The sequence below is a fragment of the Pelodiscus sinensis genome, chromosome 9 (genome assembly GCF_049634645.1).
Source record: "Pelodiscus sinensis isolate JC-2024 chromosome 9, ASM4963464v1, whole genome shotgun sequence".
NCBI lineage: Eukaryota > Metazoa > Chordata > Testudines > Trionychidae > Pelodiscus > Pelodiscus sinensis.
Window position 1 is genome coordinate 34,231,501 of NC_134719.1, and position 19,786 is coordinate 34,251,286.

At 40.6% G+C, this 19,786-nt stretch overlaps 1 protein-coding gene across 2 annotated transcripts in view; it reads left to right on the plus strand.

Annotated features, from left to right (window-relative positions):
- The window catches only part of BTBD8 (BTB domain containing 8), a 79,680-nt gene that overhangs the window by 31,727 nt on the left and 28,167 nt on the right, over positions 1-19,786 (plus strand). For both annotated transcript variants that reach the window (XM_075936527.1, XM_075936526.1), the window contains 5 exons: positions 4,636-4,725; positions 7,436-7,516; positions 9,633-9,729; positions 16,396-16,484; positions 16,701-16,803. In XM_075936527.1, coding sequence (XP_075792642.1) covers positions 4,636-4,725; positions 7,436-7,516; positions 9,633-9,729; positions 16,396-16,484; positions 16,701-16,803 — 460 coding nt within the window. The remainder of the gene's footprint in view (positions 1-4,635; positions 4,726-7,435; positions 7,517-9,632; positions 9,730-16,395; positions 16,485-16,700; positions 16,804-19,786) is intronic.

Genomic DNA, 19,786 nt, shown 5'->3' on the forward strand with positions numbered 1-19,786 from the left:
CAGTGTAGAAAAAGGAACCCTGGTGCAGACATTCTGTGGATCCAGCCACCACTGAGGAGAAATGGTGATTATAGAGTCCAGTCAATCCTGATTTGGTCTGTACATTTGGGCCAGCTATGCTTGCAGAGGCTGGAGGCAAAGTCTGACATGTTGCACTACCTAAGTGCAAGCTACCACGTGGCCTAGCAGTTCCTGGCAGTAGTGATAGGACAAGTGGAAAGGCTTTATATTAGTGTACTCATCATGAGGAAGTGAGCTTGAGGAAGAGAGGCTCTGTCCTCTTTGGAGTCTTTGGCTCTGTCCTCTTTGGCTCCCAGCCGTGTACTGTTTGGATGAACCCAAACTGCTCTGTGGGCTGCAAACAAATGGCCTGTGTTGAGTAGCCCTGATATACAGAGTCATAACAGCGCCATTCTTGGGGGCTCTGCAGCCTACTGATGGATATGACTAGAGGAAAACCTTCCAATGACTGTGTACGCAGCACATGCACAACTGCTTGGAATGGACATGAGCAGTCACTTGAAGGCAAACTAGGATGTTCTGAAATAGACATAAGAAAATCAGCTGATTGTTTCAGTACCACATAGTGATTTGAGCAGTAGAGGTGTATTAAAGTGAGTTGCAGAAAAGTAACTTTGGGTATGATTGCATTATTAATAAGCAATTAATTTTATTTATCATCCCAGATTATAAGAAGTCATGTCCTCAAACTGCAGGTAATTTCAAGGCCCATCGTGCATTCCTTACCCATGAGAGTATTCCTTACTCACTCAGGAACAAATTATGCTGCTATGTGATTCAGATCATAGTGGCAGGAAACCATGGGCAAGTTTAGATTCTGTATCAAATGTATCTGGAACCTATACAAATGTACACTATAACACATGCAAAGAGACACCAAAATAGATATCATATATGCTAGTTTTCACTAGGTAGCCATTTTACTTAACATGAGTTATTTAAATGTTCAGTATCCTACAAAACAGAGCTTAGCATTCCAGTTGATCTGTTCCTGCTCATTGATGAAGCATATTTAGAGAGGAAATGACAAAAACAAAGACAACATATTTTGCTTGCAGGAGAGTAACTGGAGAAGGTCACATGTTCAGAATTCAGGGAACTATCACTTTCACATGCCCACAGCTATATACTGCAGCATACTTGTTGGATCTAGGGTTTGACATATTTAATTCAGATTAGCAAGATTCCAGGAAAGCTTAATTATTGCTGGCTGGTTTGTGAGAGGAATGGGAGAGAGATTGGACATTTTGGAGAAAAAAGAAACTATATGAAATACCAGTATATAAACTGACGGGGAAAAGAAGGCATATTGTATGTTGCTTTGATCTTTATCCCATACAAGAATAAGAGTTTTTTAATGTATTTTAAAAGTCAGTAAGTTATAATGTGTATATAAAAGGAAATACCATTCTTCTATAGTATGTAACCTATTGCATTTTCTGCAAAATATATAACTGAAGCAAAGTAACTTTCAAACTTGAAGCTTAATGTCAAACTGTAAGAAATTAATATGAGTGAGAAAATCATCTGCAATTATACTAGCTAAGATAAAATGAAAAAAGGCTAGTCCTTGTGCTTTAGGGAGTACCCTAATCATGAGTTGGGGTCAGGAAGCAATTTCCACTCCCTTATCTCTCGATAGTTCTGCCTCTCTGCACCCACTCACATAATCTAGTATTGCACAACTAATTATATTATGGGGCTTTTTATACTCTTCTCTGAAGGACCTGGCATTGCTGGAGATGAATACTGAATTGGATGAATGATTTGGTTTGTTTTTTTTTTTTAATGGGATGGAGTGGAATAAATCAAATAGGCTGATTTACTCCCCGTTATTCTTCTGAGCCTAGGAAAGGAGGCTGCTATAGGCTAAAAGGAAATAAAGTAGGCCTTTTCAATTAATTTCAGTTAATTCATATGATTAAATGAAAAAATTGTGATTTGTCACCGTTTTAATCACATTGTTTAACAGTAGAATACACGTTGACATTTATTATATATTTTGGGATATTTTTCTACGTTTTTCAAATACATTAGTTTCAATTACAACATATAGTACAGCATACACTAATATGTACACTAATATGGCCAACATACCAATATTTACACTGTAAAATTGATGATAAATAGTATTTTTCAGTTATCTTCAGACAAGTATTGTAGTGCAGTCTCTTTATCGTAAAAGTTTCCACTTACAACAAATATGGCCAAGGTACAATATTTGTACACTAATGTACAATATGTTGCAACTTACAAATGTAGATTTTTTTTGTTTGATAACTGTACTAGAAAATAAAACAATGTAAAATTTTAGAACCTGCAAGTTCACTCTGTCCTACTTCTTGTTCAGCAAATAGCTAAGAGAGAGAAATTTGTTTACATTTATGGGAGATAATGCTGCCTGCTTCGTATTTACAATGTCATTATAAAGTGAGAATAGGCATTCACATGGCACTTCTGTAGCTGGCATTGTAGGTATTTACATGCCAGATATACCAAACATTCATATACCCCTTCATGCTTTGATCACCATTCCAGAAGACCTGTTTCCATATTGATGATGCTTATTTTTTTTTAAATTAAATTTGTGAGTGCACTCATTGTGGGAGAATTGTCTGCTTCCTGCTCTGTTTAACCCACATTCTGCCAATTATCTCATGTTATAGCAGTCTTGTATGATGACCCAGCATATGTTGTTCATTTAAAAAATATTTTCACTAGAGATTTGACAAAACACAAAGGAACCAATGTGAGATTTCCACAGATAGGTACGAGTTTCAATTATAGCACATAGTACAGCATACACAAATATATACAGTAATATGGCACTTGACCCAAGAGCTGACAACGTGAAGTGCCTTCCAAAATCTGAGTTGGGGGCATGCTTTCAGATGTCTTAAAAGAGCAGCACTCCAATGCAGAAACTACAGAACCAGAACCACCAAAAATGAAAATCAACCTGCTGCTGGTGGCACCTGACTCAGATGATGAAGTACCCTAATCATGAGTTGGGATCAGGAAGCAATTTCTACTCCTTTATCTCTCGATATTTCTGCCTCTCTGCACCCACTCACATAATCTAGGATTGTACAACTAATTATATTGCAATTATTTGTACTAGTGTACAAATATTGTACCTTGGCCATATTTGTTGTAAGTGGAAACTTTTACAATAAAAAGATTGCACTACAATGCTTATATGAAGAGAACTGAAAAATATTATTTTTTTATCAATTTTAGTGTAAATATTTGTACCTTGTACGTTGACCATATTAGTGTACATATTAGTGTACACTGTACCATATGTTGTAATTGAAACTAATATATTTGAAAAATGTAGAAAAATATCCCAAAATATTTAATAAATGTCAACTTTATGTGAATATGCGTCAGTCAGCACTGCTTTGGATCATTATTGAGCAGAATCCATCATCAGTATGGACAGATGTCCTTTGGAATGGTGTTTGAAGCATAAAGAGACGTATGATTCTTTAGTGCATCTGGCACGTAAATATCTGCGACACTCGCAACAACAGTGTGTTGCAAATGTCTTTTCTTACTTTCAGGTAACATTGTAAATAAGAATCAGGCAGCATTTTCTCTGGCTTATTTAAACAAATTTGTTTGTCTGAGCTGACCAAGAAATAAGACTGAGTAAACTCACAGGCTCCAAAGTTTTACTTTTTTTTTTTTTTTTTAAAGCAGTTATTTTTTTGTACATAGTTCTACATTTGTAAGTTCAATTTTCATTATAAAGAGAATACAGTACAATATTTGTATTAGGTACAGTACAATATTTGTATTGAACTGAAAATACTATTTGTTTTATTTTTTTACAGTGCAAATATTTGTAATCAAGCATAAAATGAGCATTGGACACTTTGCATTCTGTGTTGTAATTGAAATCAGTATATTTGAAAATGTAGAAATTATCAAAAAAATATTTAAATAAATTGTATTTTAATATTGTTTAACGGTGGGATTAATCATAATTAATTTTTAATTGCTTGACAGCCCTAAAATAAGGTATAGCTTTTCTTGTATTCATGTAGGAAGCACGTCCCATTTTATTCGAACAATATTAGAATTGTCTGAAACATACCTTTTGATAGAAGATAGGTCGATACTCTGGATTTACTGAAGCTTTAGCTATATCTTTCATAAACATTTTTATTAAAATCAATTTTCAATGAGTATCTGCAAGAGGTACCAGACCTAACTGCCAGAAGTATTGTTATATAAAGAATTTGAATTTAGTGTTATGTTGTAATATATTACAAGCTACAAACTTGTGCCTTTAAAAGATCTATCCCACTTTCCCTTGTGGAAGAACAGATAAATCATGTGGCAATAATATTAATATAAAACAGAAGAAATCAAAAGGTGTACTAGAAACTAACTTTAATTGAGAATTTTCAGTGTGGTATTAATTTTCCTCATTATTATAAGATCCTGAGATGAGTTGCCAAAGATACTGGGAGAAAAAGGTATGTAAGGTACAGAGAGATCTTGATGTGTAAGGGGCAAAGATCTAAATCAATCTCATCTAAGGTTTTTTTCTTGTAACGAACATTTGTATGTAGTGAAATACTGCTTGTTTTTTTTTCCTCTCAGGGCCATTTTATGTGCCAGGTCTAGTTACTTTGCTGCTATGCTGAGTGGAAGTTGGGCTGAAAGCTCCCAAGAGCACATCACTCTTCAAGGGTAAGCATAGCTTTTGCAAGTCATATGGGAGCAAAGGTAGGCAATTTAAAATCACTGCAAAAATGCAGCAACCAGGCTGCATACAAAGCAATCTATATTAATCTGCTGTGGTACCTTTTTTTTTCTTCAATGTGATAAATATCTGGAGTAATATTTTGACTTGTTTAGTAGAGTGGTTTTAATGTTTGTCCTAAATTTATCAATGGGGGGGAGGGAGTTACCCTTTCCATAATACACATTTTAGTGTCCTACAGCACTCCTTCCCTGTTTAACCTCCTTTATGTGTCAAAAATGTATTCTATACAGCTGAACTGTCACATACATTTTCATAGCTCTTTGTATGTTAAAGCCCGATGCACACTTTGGATATAAAAGCAAATCAATTATTCATTTTGTAGGTCATTTTTAACCAATATGATTCAGGATCATTGTACACTAGGAAATTGAATCATTCATGGCTGGAAACATTTTGTCCACAAATGCTCAGAACAACATTGCTGCTAGTGTAGAGCAAGTAAAACTCTTCTAGAGTCTTGTTACATATTGTATAGATAAATCAGGGACTTTGGTGTCTCTGGGAATGTCTGTTCTGTTCCCTTTAACACCTCAAAATTTATATAATATATATAATTGTTTAAGATTTCCATAAAATATTAGTAAATGTTATCACAATATATAATGAATTACAAAGTGACCCTAATATTCATTAACTTCAATGCTCTATAAAATATTGGAAAGTGAACTGGAATTCAGGTCATTCAGATCCACTTTTCTTTATAAACAATCATGTTTATTATACAATGTTAGAATATGTATATACTTTGCCTTGTTATAAAATGGCTTAACTGAGCAATTCTCCACTGGTTTTTCCTCATTTTAGTTTCCTATTTTAATAACATTGCTATGATATCACAAAGGAGGTTTGTTCTGACTCTTTTTATTTTTTAAACCTACTAAAGCAGTTGCTATACATTTATCGGAAGTATATCTTTTATGCTATATAGTGAATTGTTTAAAAAAAATCAAATGACAAAATCTTAGTTTTGTACTTTCCCCTCACCCTGCTCCCTAGTAATTGATCTTCATCTTCCTGGATAGCTAAGGAATTTCAGTCATTATTTTTCAGTATTCTCCTGAATATTGTTTAATCTTTTTACAAGCATGTTCATGTCTAATTAATATCTCATGGTTTCCAGGTATTAACATCTAACTAGATCTTATTGTACTACTACTACCTTTTCAAGTTCAGTCTTCTGCTTTGTGCAGATTTTCATGTTGTCTCTATAAACACTTATGAATAAGTGCATATGGCTTATTCTGAAATAATACAAATGCTGCTTACGATAACAGCTGTCAAGACAGCAGGGAAATCTTTTCTTGCTGTTTTTATGGCTATCTTGTGTGCTAATGTAGAGACAGACAACTGTGTTGATTTTGCTGCTTAGCATGTTGCAACCAATTTTTTCCTTGTTTTTAGTCATCACTGTCTGTTGCTTCAATATGTCTAATTCTTAAAGAAATGTCTCATTAACATGTATGAATTGTTCCCATTTATACTAATAGGCATGGCACCTGGGTGTTTTGGGAATTAGATTTTAAGATTAGGATTAATATTCTGAAAAATGTGTTCACCAATATAAATTATGTTACCATTGACTTTAACAGTAAAATTTCTGTTGCCTGCAATGGCAGAAAATCAAGCCCATAGAAACTTTGAGTATTTTGAGATATGTGTACTGTGGTACACATAATGAATTTTTATGAAAAGTAAAGTTTAAATATACTTGTAGATTTAAGAAACCCATAAAACAAAATTGTTATTCTGAAATTCTGTTAAATGTGTTCAGTTAACATTATAAATGAAGTGTTGACTAGTGATATGTCTTAAGGATGCTTTGCATACAGGATATCAGTATACATAATTTCTAGTTTAGAGAACTAGAGGCTGAACATCTCTAGTCTGGAACTCTCAGGACCTGACCAGTGTTGAACCAAAGAATTTGCCAAATCACAGGAGGTCAGTATTGTCTAGCAGAATTACCAACACTTCCACTGCTTAGTGAGCTCTTAGAAGACATTAAGTGATAAATTAGAGCTAAATAACAGCACAGAACACTGAGAGCCAAGACTGGTGACTGTAAACAAAATATGGGACCATGGGAAACTTGGTCACACCCATGATAAGTGGACATCCAGCTAACTAAAATCATGTTGGACCATGGATATAGATGGACCAGATAGTGCCAGACTTGGGAAGGTCACCTGTGGTATGAATCGCAGTAAGAAGTAGTTTTAAGATGGTTATAACTTTAGTCACAAAGATTTACAGCATTGTGAAGCTTCTGTTGGACTGCTCACATTAGTGAAATTACTCACAAGTTGAAGTGTCATCGACTGTTGTTCAGAAATAATGCGTTTTTGTAGCTGTGTTAATCCTAGGACATTAGGCAGACAAGGTTGGTGAGGTTGTATCTTTAATTGGACCTGAAAGAAGAGCTTTGGGTAAGCTTGAAAGCTTGTTTCTCTCCCCAGCGGAAGATGGTCCTATAAAAGATATTACCTTACCAGCCTTGTCTCTCTAATTTTATTATTTCCTTTCCTTTCCATGTTTTTTTAGAGATGATGCATCTTCCTTCTGATTTATAAAATGTCAGGAATAGATTTTCTTTTGAACATGTCTCTTGTAGTGATTTTTCTTTCTATTTTGCAGCATAACCCATGTAGAAATGAGTGTCATATTGTATTTTATATATGGAGGAATGCTGGACTTCCCACACAAAGCTGATGCTGGGTATATGTCAACTTTTATTATTTTTAATTGAACTTTGTGCCTATTCTGCTTTTTCTCAATTCAGATTCAAATAGGAAATGCATCATGTAGTATAAATAAAACAAAGGTGTCGAATATAATCATCATTGCACCTAAATATATTTTGAGGAAATTACAAAAATAATGTATTTTTAGAGAATATCTTGTTATTTATTCAGTAGCCCTGTAGAATATTAGATGGAGAGAAAAATGTTTGGAAAACAAAGTATAGCCTATTATGCTAAAATAATATGACACTTTGTGCTGTACATTCTGCTTTTACTCAGCTTTCAGTGATCTGGACAACACAAAATGATATTTTGTAACAAATATTCAGAATGTAATATTGAAATAACTTTTTTAATTAGTGAGAGATCTCATTGTTTGTAAAATAATAGATCCACAGAAAGTAGTTGAACAGCAACATGAAATACTTGCAGGCAATCTTTTAAAAATGTTTGGTCTAAACCCTCTCTTGAGTAGATAGCTGGACAGCTCTAGGAAAATTTTTAGATATTTAGAATGGGATAGAACCCCTCCATTAAGGTAACAGGCTGTATTGGAGCCACTCTGTGGCTGGTAATTCAGGAGGCTTTTGGCATCTGCAAAATCATGGATGCACTGGATCCACTCCCAAAATGTTCCTCAGTTATTGCACTGATTGGAACTATTTTCCATAGCTCTCAGTGTGCAAGAGAACACACGCTGTGGGTTAATTTTCTATGTTATCTCCTCTTTCCCAATTTTTTTCTTTAGAATTGCACTAGTTCTGTTACTCATTGGGGATTATATGTCTTTTGAATTGTAGTGGAGTGGTTTCAGGTAGGTAAGGTTTGTTCACAAACTTAGATACATGCTTAGTTTACTAAGCATTACATTTTGTTTGGATGTTACTGAGTCCTGGTCTACACTAGAAAATTATTTCAAAATAGTAACTTCTGCTTTCTGAGACTTAACACTTATTTCAAAATAGTTATTTTGAGATAACGGTAGTGTGGACACTCCATTGCTGCAGTTTCAAAATAACTACTCCCTAGAGTCATCAAACTAATTACTCCCCGTTGCTTTCTGGGGCTCTTTGTTGAGATAGCATGTCCACAATAGTGGAGCCTGCCTTGGACTAATTTTGAGGCTTTCCTGTAGCATGGACATGCTATTTCAAAATTGTTATTTCAGGAGTTATTATTTTGAAATAAGTTATTTCAAAATAATTTCCTAGTGTATACATGCCTTAACATACAATATTACAGCATTAGGATCCCATACAGTAAATAGGAGTTTCGGGGTGTTCATTGTAATCTGTTATATAAGAGCCATTCTTAAGTGTGTTAATAGATGTCAAGAACATAATTTTTGAGTGGCTTAAATCATTTGTTGTTCAAAGTTTTATTCCCCCAAGATTACATGAAAATGTATTTAAAATGGCCCCTACAAATCCTTGCGTGGAATAAGCCGCCACATAGAGATATTAATTATTTTACAAAATTAGTAGTTTTATAGTTTGTTCACTATGCTTTTCTGTTGTTTGGAAATAACTCATTACTGATGTAATACTCAGATGCCAGACCACATCCATAAGGTCATATATCACCTTTGTAGTGGGCAGCCATGAAATGCATAATCATCCTACTGCAGCAGCTAGAAAAGAGAACTTGCCCTCGAGGGGTTCTGAAAGCCTTGTAAAAATTCAGTGAGATTCAGCAAGCAGTTCTAGAAGCTCACTCTATGTTGTGGGTATTTTATTTTATTTCTTAGCTAGCTTCTGTTTGAACACTGTATTTTGGAGCATTCTAGAACAGTGATTTTTAACCTTTTATCATTTGCAAACCCTTAAAAATGTTGAATGGAGACATTTCTTAGACATAGTCTGCATACCCGGAATGGTCTGCAGACAACAGGTTGAAAGCCATTGTTCTAGACAAGTACTGTGTGCTTATACTTAATCTCTATACAATGGTGTATAGAAACTTCTGACTAGGAATAAGAAAAGGGTAGGGCAAAAGTAATTTTGTTTGTAAACTATTTTGTAAGCAAAAAATGTGGACATCCTGGTTGATTAGTGATATTATTAATCCTATCATTACTGCTTTTACTTCAGTCGAATACTGAGAATTGCTGATATGTATGGGCTTGACGGACTGAAAGAAGTAGCTATCTATATTCTCAAACGAGACTACTGCAATTTTTTTCAAAAGGTACGTGTATATCTTTCAGCTTTCACACAACTTTGTGAACTAAAATGCCTGGGTTGAGGGGAAAGAAATTTTTATAAGTAAAATCATTGAAATGTTTAATAACAAAGAATCATTCTGTTAACAACAAAGGTGCTAGGCTGGGCTGTACAATTCCTACACTCTTCTTCATAATTCCATCAAGTTAAATGGAATTACTAATGAAATAAGTACTGCTGGATCAGGTACCTATTTGTGTAACAGCAATGAAGTAGGCACAGTTTGTAAACTGTAGCAGAAAAAATGTAGTATTCCACTGTTATCAGTTAAACATATACTAAATTCCTTAGAATGTTTCTCATTGACATGTAGCTTTATGTTGTTGGACAGTGGTCACCAACGAATAGATCGGGATCTTGGAGCCTCTGACAGGTGATCCTGACTGGTTTGGCCACTATCAAGTGCTGGCACTTAAGCTGCCCCTTCACTCCTACTGTTGCGCATTTCCTGCCCTTTGCTTTAGATCTGTTTACCCGGGAGCCTCCTGTTTGCTGTGCAGGGGAAGGAGAGGAGGGTGCTGATGTCAAGGTGCCCCCTTCTCCCACCCTGTATCCTAGCTCTACAGAGCAGAGAGGGGGCACAACAGGAGTAGAGATTTGTTTGCTGCTTTTGAGAGTGGTGCCTTAGCCCCACTGCTCCACCACCCAGGAGCCACCTGAGGTAAGCAGGATGCATCTGGAGCCCATATCCCAAACCCCTACGCAAGTCATGAACCTCCTCCTGCACCTCAAGCCCCTGCCCTAGGCCTGAGCAACCCTGCATCCAAACGCCCTTCTGGAGCCTGCAGTTAGAACCTCCTCTAGTACCCCAATTGCCTGCCCCAGGCTCAACTCAGAGCCCTTCTCACACTCCAAATCCTTTAGGCTAAGGCCAGAGTCTGCACCCCAATCCTCTGCCCCAGCCTGGTGAAAGTGAGGGAGGATGGGGGGAGGGAGGGAGAAGGTGCACAAAGGAGATGGGGCAAGGGTATTTGGATTTGAGGTTGCTCTTGGATTGCACTTAAATTCAAAAAATGATCTTGTGCTTATAAAGGTTGGAGACCATTGTTGTTGAGGATTGTATACAGATGTGTTGTATACTTGTATAATACATTTCATGGACATATATTTTTCAAGTATTTCTGGTCAGCTTTTGAAAGTTGAAAATTCAAGAGTTTTGAGATGAACATATTAAGTTAATGTCAAGTTATATAAAGTTTGCAAATGATACCAAAGCAGAGAGGGGTTGCAAGTTCTTTGGAGATTAGGATTATAAATAAAAATGTCTGGACAAACTGGAGAAATGGTCTGACGTAAATAGGATGAAATTCAATGAGGACAAACGCAAAGTACTCCACTTAGGAAGGAACAATCAGTTTCACACTTTCAAAATGGGAGACGACGGTCTAGGAAGGAGTACAGCAGAAACAGATCTAGGGGTATCAGAGACCAGAAGCTAAATATGAGTCAACAGTGTGACACTGTTGCAACAAAAGCAAACATTCTGGGAGTTTTGTAAGCAGGAGTGTTGTAAGAAAGACACTTCTGCTGTACTCTGTAATGATTAGGCCTCTACTAGAGCATTGGGTCTAGTTTTAGGTGCCACATTTTGGGAAAGATGTGGACAAATTGGAGAAGGTTGAGAGAGGAACAACAGAAGTGATTAAAGGTTGAGAAAACATGACCTACAAGGGAAGATTAAAAGAACTGGTTTTGTGTTGTTGGGAAAAGAGAAGACTGAGGCCATGTCTTCACTATGAGAGAAAGTCAGATTTATTAAGGTGAAGTTCTTGCCACAAGATTTTGTAAAGTTGAAGGTCCATGTCCCCACTGTGCACAAGAATTCAACATAGTTTGAAGTAGTGTATCCCCACTAGGACTTTGAGAGCGATGCACTGTGGGTAGCTATCTCACAGAGCCTGCACTACTTTGCATTCTGGGTTATGCTCCCACTGCATGCTGAGACCAAAACTGTGCAGCAGGTGGTTCCGGGTTCATGTTGTCTGCGTCCCATAATGCGCTCGTCTACTCCTTCCCCCTGGCTTAAGATCAACAGGAAACAGACTTTTTGCACCCTTTTTGGCCCAGGTACCTATGCAGTCACCATGGCAGTGCAAACATGAACCCCTTGGTCAATCCTATTATGCATCAAAGCATTGTGGTGATGATGTTCACCTCGGCATGCCTAATGGAGGAGTACGTTGAGAGCATATGCATGGTATATCAGCAAGAGGACAAATCTTGGGAGACTATGGACATGCTGTTCGTGTAAGCCCTTGAACTGAGCGAATTGGAAATGATGCCGGCATTCGATCCTATAGATACAGTGGAACGACCGTTCTGGTGCCATCAGACAAGCACAGACTGGTGGGACCATGTAGTGATGCAACTATGGGACGATTAGCAGTAGCTGCAAAACTTCCATATGCACAAGGCCGCTTTTATGGAACTTTGCGAATGACTTTCCCCCCACTCTGAAGTGTAGGAACATCCTAACAAGACCCGCTCTGACAGTGGAGAAGCGTGTGGCAATTTCCCTGGGGAAGATTGCAATGCCAGACAACTACCAGTCAGTTGGGAATCAATTTAGAGTGGGGAAATCTACAGTGGAGGCTGCTGTGATCCAGGTAGCCAAAACAATCAATACTGTTCTGCTACAGAGTTGCTGATGCAAACTGGAACTTTCTTTACAGACCAGAAAATTAGAATTGGAGAGGTGGAAATACCAATAGTGATCCTTGGCGACCTAGCCTACCCCTTGATCCCATGGCTCATGAAGCCATACGTGGCCACTTTGGACCACAGTAAAGAGCAGTTCAACTATAGGTGGTGAAATGTGTTTTTGGACATTTAAAAGGAAAGTTTAGGAGTCTTCTGACTAAATCAAACCTCAGCAAATGCAGCGTTACTTTTATGGTAGCAGCCAATGGGAAATTATCTGTCAGGGTGCGGGAGGGACAGAATGAGGCAGAGCTCCTAGCAAGAGATTTTGAGCAGCCAGACGCCAGGGTAATAAGGAGAGCACAGCGTGGGGTAGTGCAATTCAGAAAGGCTTTTGAAAGAAAGTTTTTTGAATGGTCAGTTTTTAGAGTTATGCAAGTTGCTCTCAGTGTGTCCCTGCATTGTGTGACTGTAATTTCTCCCCCCTCCCCCACATTTCTGCAATACAAGCAATAAAGAGACTGTTGTTCAGAAATAATGCGTTTTTATTTAGGGAACACAGCAGGGACAGAAAAGGAGCCCATGGTGGGATCCTTTGGGGGAGGAGGATCAGAAATGCAAGGACAGCCTTTTTTCTTCACAGCACTTCCCTGCAGGTTGAGTGTTAGGCTGTCCTTGAATTCCCCCCACCATGTCCTAAGGTCACTGGGGAAGGAGGCAGTTGGTCCACATTGTGGGCGAGAGAAGCCAGTCCAGTTACGCATTTTGGAAAGCTGCCATGCAGTCCATCACACCTGTCAAGGACAAGAAGACAGTCTTGTGGTTCTTTACTTGCAGTTCCCTGCATGCTTGCCTTTCCTGACGCTCTGCCTGCATCTCCTCCAGTATTGTATTTTCCACTTGGTTACGCGCTCCCTGTCCAAATGAGTGGATTGCATTTACATAAGAACATAAGAACGGCCGTACTGGGTCAGACCAAAGGTCCTTCTAGCCCAGTATTCTGTCGACTGACAGTGACCAGCACCAGGTGCCCCAGAGAGGGTGGACCGAAGACAATGATTGAGTGATTTGTCTCCTGCCATCTCTCTCCAGCCTCTGAAAAACAGAGGCCAAGGACACCATTTTATCCCCTGGCTAATAGCCTTTTATGGACCTAGCCTCCATGAAATTACCTAGCTTCTCTTTAAACTCTATTATAGTCCTAGCCTTCACAACCTCCTCTGGCAAGGAGTTCCACAGGTTGACTACATGCTGTGTGAAGAAGAACTTTCTTTTATTCGTTTTAAACCTGCTACCCATTAATTTCATTTGGTGTCCTCTAGTTCGTCTATTTAGGGAACTAATAAATAACTTTTCTTTATCGGCCCTCTCCACACCACTCATGATTTTATATACCTCTATCATATTCCCCCCTCAGTCTCCTCTTTTCTAAACTGAATAGTCCCAGTCGCTTTAACCTCTCCTCATATGGGACCCGCTCCAAACCCCTAATAATTTTAGTTGCCCTTTTCTGAACTCTTTCCAAGGCCAAAATATCTTTTTTGAGGTGAGGAGACCACATCTGTACACAGTATTCAAGATGTGGGCGTACCATAGTTTTATACAGGGGCAGGATTTGCTCCTTGAACATGTCTTCCCCTGTCTGTTTACACCTTTGGATTTGTGCAAGGTGGACACCTGATGGAGCCGAAGGAGTGTGAAGCTGGCTTACCACTGTTACAAGAGCACACGTTATATAGGAAATATATTGTGGAGCTTAAAACTTAATCTGTTAACTTGCAGTGAAGGTCTCTCTGAAGACAATAGGGATGTGTTCTGTGCAAGTCCACAGTTATGCTTTAAAGCAGCCACTATATAGCAGATACACAACAGAGTTTTCAAGGCTCTGTTTCGTAGCAGGCATAGTAAGGGACCTTCCAGGGCATGATTCTGCTGATGGTAGGGTGGGCAGGGTCTGGGTGGTTGTGCCAGGGAGACAGGATGGCGGCTCATGCAGCACTCCTCTGTGTCTGGCATACTCCACTTGCCAGGAAAATGCTACTTTCCCCTTTCCCACAGGAGCTTGTGGGTGGGAGGACAGAAAGCGGGGCAGGGACTGAAGCCATGCTTCACTGGGGATGGACAAAGAGAGGTTAGCAGAAGAGGCAGCAACTAATAGCTTCCCCTTCTTCATCCAGGTTGTCATGTGAGATATCTGTCTTTTCCAAATCTCTCACACAGAGATGGGGAACTGATGCTGACTGAATGTGGCCAAAAACCTGGTCCTTGTGCTGCCAGGCTACATTCTGGTGCCTTGGTGTGGGAAGGTGTCCCACCATGCAGGGTGGAATAAGGCAGGCCTCCCCAGAAACCTTGTGAGAAGGATTAAAGAGTTCCTGTCTGACCGGTTTATGGAGATGTGCAGGGAGGATTCCCACTCCATCTCCAGACACGTTAACAGTCTTTTCCGGGCCCCCTTCGCTGTATAGGCATAGAGTACACCACACATCACACCTAACTGCCTTATCCCAGTTGTAGCAAGATAAAGAATGTGAACTCACTAGAAGTGCTCTCCCTGGGATCAGTGCCCGATTGTGAGATGTCCTGGGAGAAAGAGACTGTCTCCAGGGTTATAAAAAGTTCTTGGCTCTCTGTCACATCAGTTGCCCCATTCGCCTGTTGACCATTCTTCTCTTCCTGCTCCACCACCACTACGCTCCATGTAGCTGCCCTGCATGTCTTGGGAGGAGTCTATGATCTGGCTTGGGAAACTGGTTGGGTCCCCCCAGGATCGAATGCAGTTGCTTGCAGAAGTGACATGTTTGTGGCAAAGCTCCAGACCATCCATTTGCCTCCTTTGTCTTTTGGTAGGGCTGGCTTGGCTCCTTTATTTTCGCATGGCACTGCTGGATATCCTTGGCGTGTCCTTTCTCCACAATGGACTTTGCAATCAACCTATAGATATCTGCATTTCATTGCTGATTCAGAGCAGTGTGTGAACAGAATCCTCTCCCACACGCCAGTGAGGTCCAAGATCTCCTGCACGCTCCATGTTGGTGCTTGTCTGCACCCATGGGAACTGGAGCTCATATTGCTCACGGAACTCATGCCCAGGTGTGCTGCCTGCTCTGAAGTGTGCTCACCATACTTCAAAGTTTCCAGTGCTTTTTCTGTTTACCTGGAGAGCAGTAGAGATGCAAGTCATGGCCAAAGCAGTCACATCGGGGCATTGTGGGGTGCCTCCCAGAGGCCAAGAATGTTGACTTTTGCCTGTTGATGTCTACAGTACCATAAAGTCGACCATGCAAGGTCAAATTTATCATTACTCTTCGTGAAAAGCAGGAGTACCTAAACTGACTTTAGCAGCCCTTAAAGTTGATGGAATGGATTTAGTAGTAAGTACTCATTGGTTAGAAAATTGACCTTATGCGGGTAAATTTGTCCTAAAATCCTAATGTAGACCAGACCTGAAAGGGAACATGGTAACAGTTTTCAAGTATCTAAAAGGTTGTTACCAGGAGGAGGGTGAAAAATTATTCTCCTTGACCTCTGATAATATAGGACAAGAAGCCATAGATTTATATTGCAGCAAGGGAGGTTTAGGTCAGACATTAGGAAAAACATCCTGTCAGGATGGTTAAGTACTGGAATAAATTGCTTAAGAAGGTTGTGGAATCCTCCATCATTTGAGGTTTTTAAGAGTAGGTTAGTGAAACATCTGTGACGGATGGTCTAGATGGTGCTTGGTTCTGCTGTGAGAGTAGGGGACTGGATTTGATGATCTCTTGAGATCCCTTCCAGTTCTAGTATTGTGTCCTTAAATTAGGCCCAACCCTGCACTGCTACCGCTATTTCAGTGGAAACAGGAATAGGCCCATTGAGCATAAATTTCCACAAATGTAAATATTCTATCACTGACAATATTTCAAATTAAACTGAAGACTTGTGTATCTGCATGGTTTCTATAAGTAAGAATGTACAATAAGTGTGATTTATTTTGTCACAATTTTAGCCTATTCCTGGAAGGCAGCAACATGTGCTAGAATGCTTGGCTATTGCTCATTCAGTGGAAGTTGAGAACCTTTATGCTTCTTGCATGAAGTAAGTGAAATTAAATGCACTATTGCTCTACATTTTCACTGTCCATTCCTTAAATTAATGTTTTTCACTGAACATAACTTTGGGAGGAACTTATATTTCATATTTAAATCTAGGTTTTTCCATTTATGTTAGCAGAGGTGAAAATATTATAACAATAGTTTTATAAAATTTCCTCCGTGCTCTTTATTTAGTTAAGTAAAGCTCTTATTTTCACAGATGGATAGGAAAACATTTTGTGAAATGTTGGTCAGAGAGGAGCTTTGCCAGTTTACCCACTGAGCTTCAGAATAACTGTCTTGCTATGATGATTCAGTCTTTGGTAAGTATGTACACAGTGAGTGTATATATACTACTTTGAAATTGTGCTTATTTAGGAACTAAACATTAAACGTGCCATATTGTATTGTATGTTAATCATACTAAATAAAAATCATTATGTAAATAAAAACATAAAATCAAACATTGACATACAAATACAGTCATGCTGATGTTTCATGGAACACATGAAAATGCAAATCTTAAACCACTCCAAAATATAGCTATTTCAGAGGTGTTTATCAAATTCAATATTCTGACAGAATAGTACATTGTTATATATTCAGATAGAGAGAAGGAGCAATTGTAGTAATTGCCCTGTTTATTCTTATACCAATAGTGAAACACTGGCTTGATTGAAGTAAATAGGAGTTGTACCACTGACTTAATGGATTCAGGAGGATTTTACCACAAATTTTAATTTGGAAACTTATGCATAAATAGGGTAGTGATTGTTTTTTTCACACTTTAAGTGAAAGTGTTTGGCTATCAGTGTGTGGTCACTAGCCTTCTACTTATAGGTAGGGTTCCCTGTCCCTCTCAGAGGTCGGAGAAGTCTGGGATTCCATGATGTTCCACAATTTCCATGACTTGCAGTGGCTGGTGTGGTTGACCTCAGGCAGCCCTGGGGACAGTCACATTGATTGCTGCTGGAGTGGCCTGTCAGCCAACTGCATCAGCTGCTACTGGACTTGTCCCAAGGCCAGTGGCACCAGTTCAGATAGCCCATGGCAGTGGCCCTGAGGATCACCTGAGCACTGGTCCTGTGGGTGGCTATCTAGTTGGTAGCTAGCACTGCTGGCAAAGCTCCCTCTGAGCAGCAGCTCCCCCCAGTGCATACCAATTAAGATTTAGTCAGGGATATTTATAATAAAAGTCATGGGCAGGCCACGGGGCCATGAATTTTTGTGTACTGCCCATTATCTGTACAGGCAGTCCCCGGGTTACGTACAAGATAGGGACTGTAGGTTTGTTCTTAAGTTGAATCTGTATGTAAGTCGGAACTGGCGTCCAGATTCAGACACTGCTGAAACTGACCGCCAGTTCTGACTTACATACAGAATCAACTTAAGAACCCCAGGCGTCCCCAAGTCAGCTGCTGCTGAAACTGATCAGCAGCTGATTCCAGGAAGCCCGGGGCAGAGCAACTCTGCCTGGGGCTTCCTGTAGTCAGCGCTGGTCAGTTTCAGCAGAAGCTGACTTGGGGACGCCTGGGGCAGAGCAGCTGGGGTGCTGCTGGGTTGCTCCAGTAGCGCCGCTCCTGGGTGCTACTGGACCAACCTAGCAGCACCCCATCTGCTCTGCCCCAGGCGTCCCGATTCAGCCGCTGCTGAAACTGACCAGCAGCGGCTGAATCAGGACCTGGGGCAGAGCAGCTCGGGTGCTGCCGGGTTGGTCCAGTAGTGCCCAGAGCGGGCGCTGCAGGACCAATCGGCAGCGCCCCAGCTGCTCTGCCCCAGTGTCCAAAACAAAAGCCTGGTCTGCTGGGGGGGGGGGGGAGCACACTAGCTGCGCCCCCCCCCCCCCTCCCCAGCAGACCAGGGACACGGGGAGCAGAGCCTCTGAGGCTTTGCTCTGGCAAAGCCTCAGAGGGAGGGACCCCGCCGCGGCTGCGGCTTCAGTCCGGGAGCCTGTGGTCTGCTGGGGACGGTCCCCAGCAGACCACAGGCTCACGGACTGAAGCCGCAGCCGCGGGGGGGGTCCCGCGCCTCTGAGGCTTTGCCAGAGCAAAGCCTCAGAGGCGCGGGGAACCGCCGCTGCTGCCGCTTCAATCTGGGTGCCTGTGGTCTGCTGGGGACCGTCCCCAGCAGACCACAGGTTCCCGGACTGAAGCCGCAGCCGCGGGGGGGTCCTGCGCCTCTGAGGCTTTGCCAGAGCAAAGCCTCAGAGGCGCGGGGAACCGCCGCTGCTGCCGCTTCAATCTGGGTGCCTGTGGTCTGCTGGGGACGGTCCCCAGCAGACCACAGGCACCCGGATTGAAGCGGCAGCAGCTGCGGTTCCCCGCGCCTCTGAGGCTTTGCTCTGGCAAAGCCTCAGAAGCGCGGGAACCCGCCCGGTGCCCCTGGTCTGCTGGAGACGGTCTCCAGCAGACCAGGGGCACCGGAGCAGCTTACGAACGGGGCTTTCTCGCCCCGACTTCCGGGGCGAGAGAGCCCCGTTCGTAAGTGCGGATCCGACGTAAGTCGGGGACTGCCTGTACATGACGTTTATTAAAAATATCAATGACTAAATCATAGCCTTACCAATAGGCAACTAATCAGTCAAAATTGTTAGTGTCTGTAACTTTTGGTGGGCCTAACAACTTAATTAAGCTATTTCATCTTCCATTTAATAAATAGTCCACATTAATATGATCTCTGAATGTATCCATCTTCAGACCTTGCCAGTAGTTGTTAGTGTTGTCTGTTTACATTCAGTTCCAAATTGGAACTGTTCCAATTTGCAGGTTTCCTCCTCTGGTATTTGTGGAATGAATATCTGGACTGACTTAGTGCTTCAAATTCAGATCAGTTATGCCAGCTGAAAATTTGATCTAGAACTGTATCACAGTACAAAGAAAAACAGATCATTTTCACTCTGAAAGCAATCTTTCTGTCAAAGTTAAATGATACCTAGGATGAGTTTCTCATTCCCACTCTAGCTTCTTCATGCCAGCTAAAGAGGCTGAAACAGTATTAAAGAGGCTCTGAAAGGCTGATTGGATATTTCTTCAGTGTAAGCAACATATTCAGCCTTAGGGCTATCCTCTGATGACCCCCACATAAGTCCTGATTTAGGTTTGTGCTGGGGACAAGGTGGGAGGGGTGGAGTTGCAGCATGAAGTGCTACAGAGATTCCAGGCAGTGCTAAGGCCCAGAAGGTGATCCTGGACAGCTGACAAGCCTGTGAGGTCCTTGTCAGCCCATGAAGCAGCCAGGATTGAGAGGACACAAAAACAGCATAAAGCTATTTTGCCCCAATCCTGTTCCTCCAGGGCTGAAAGTTCT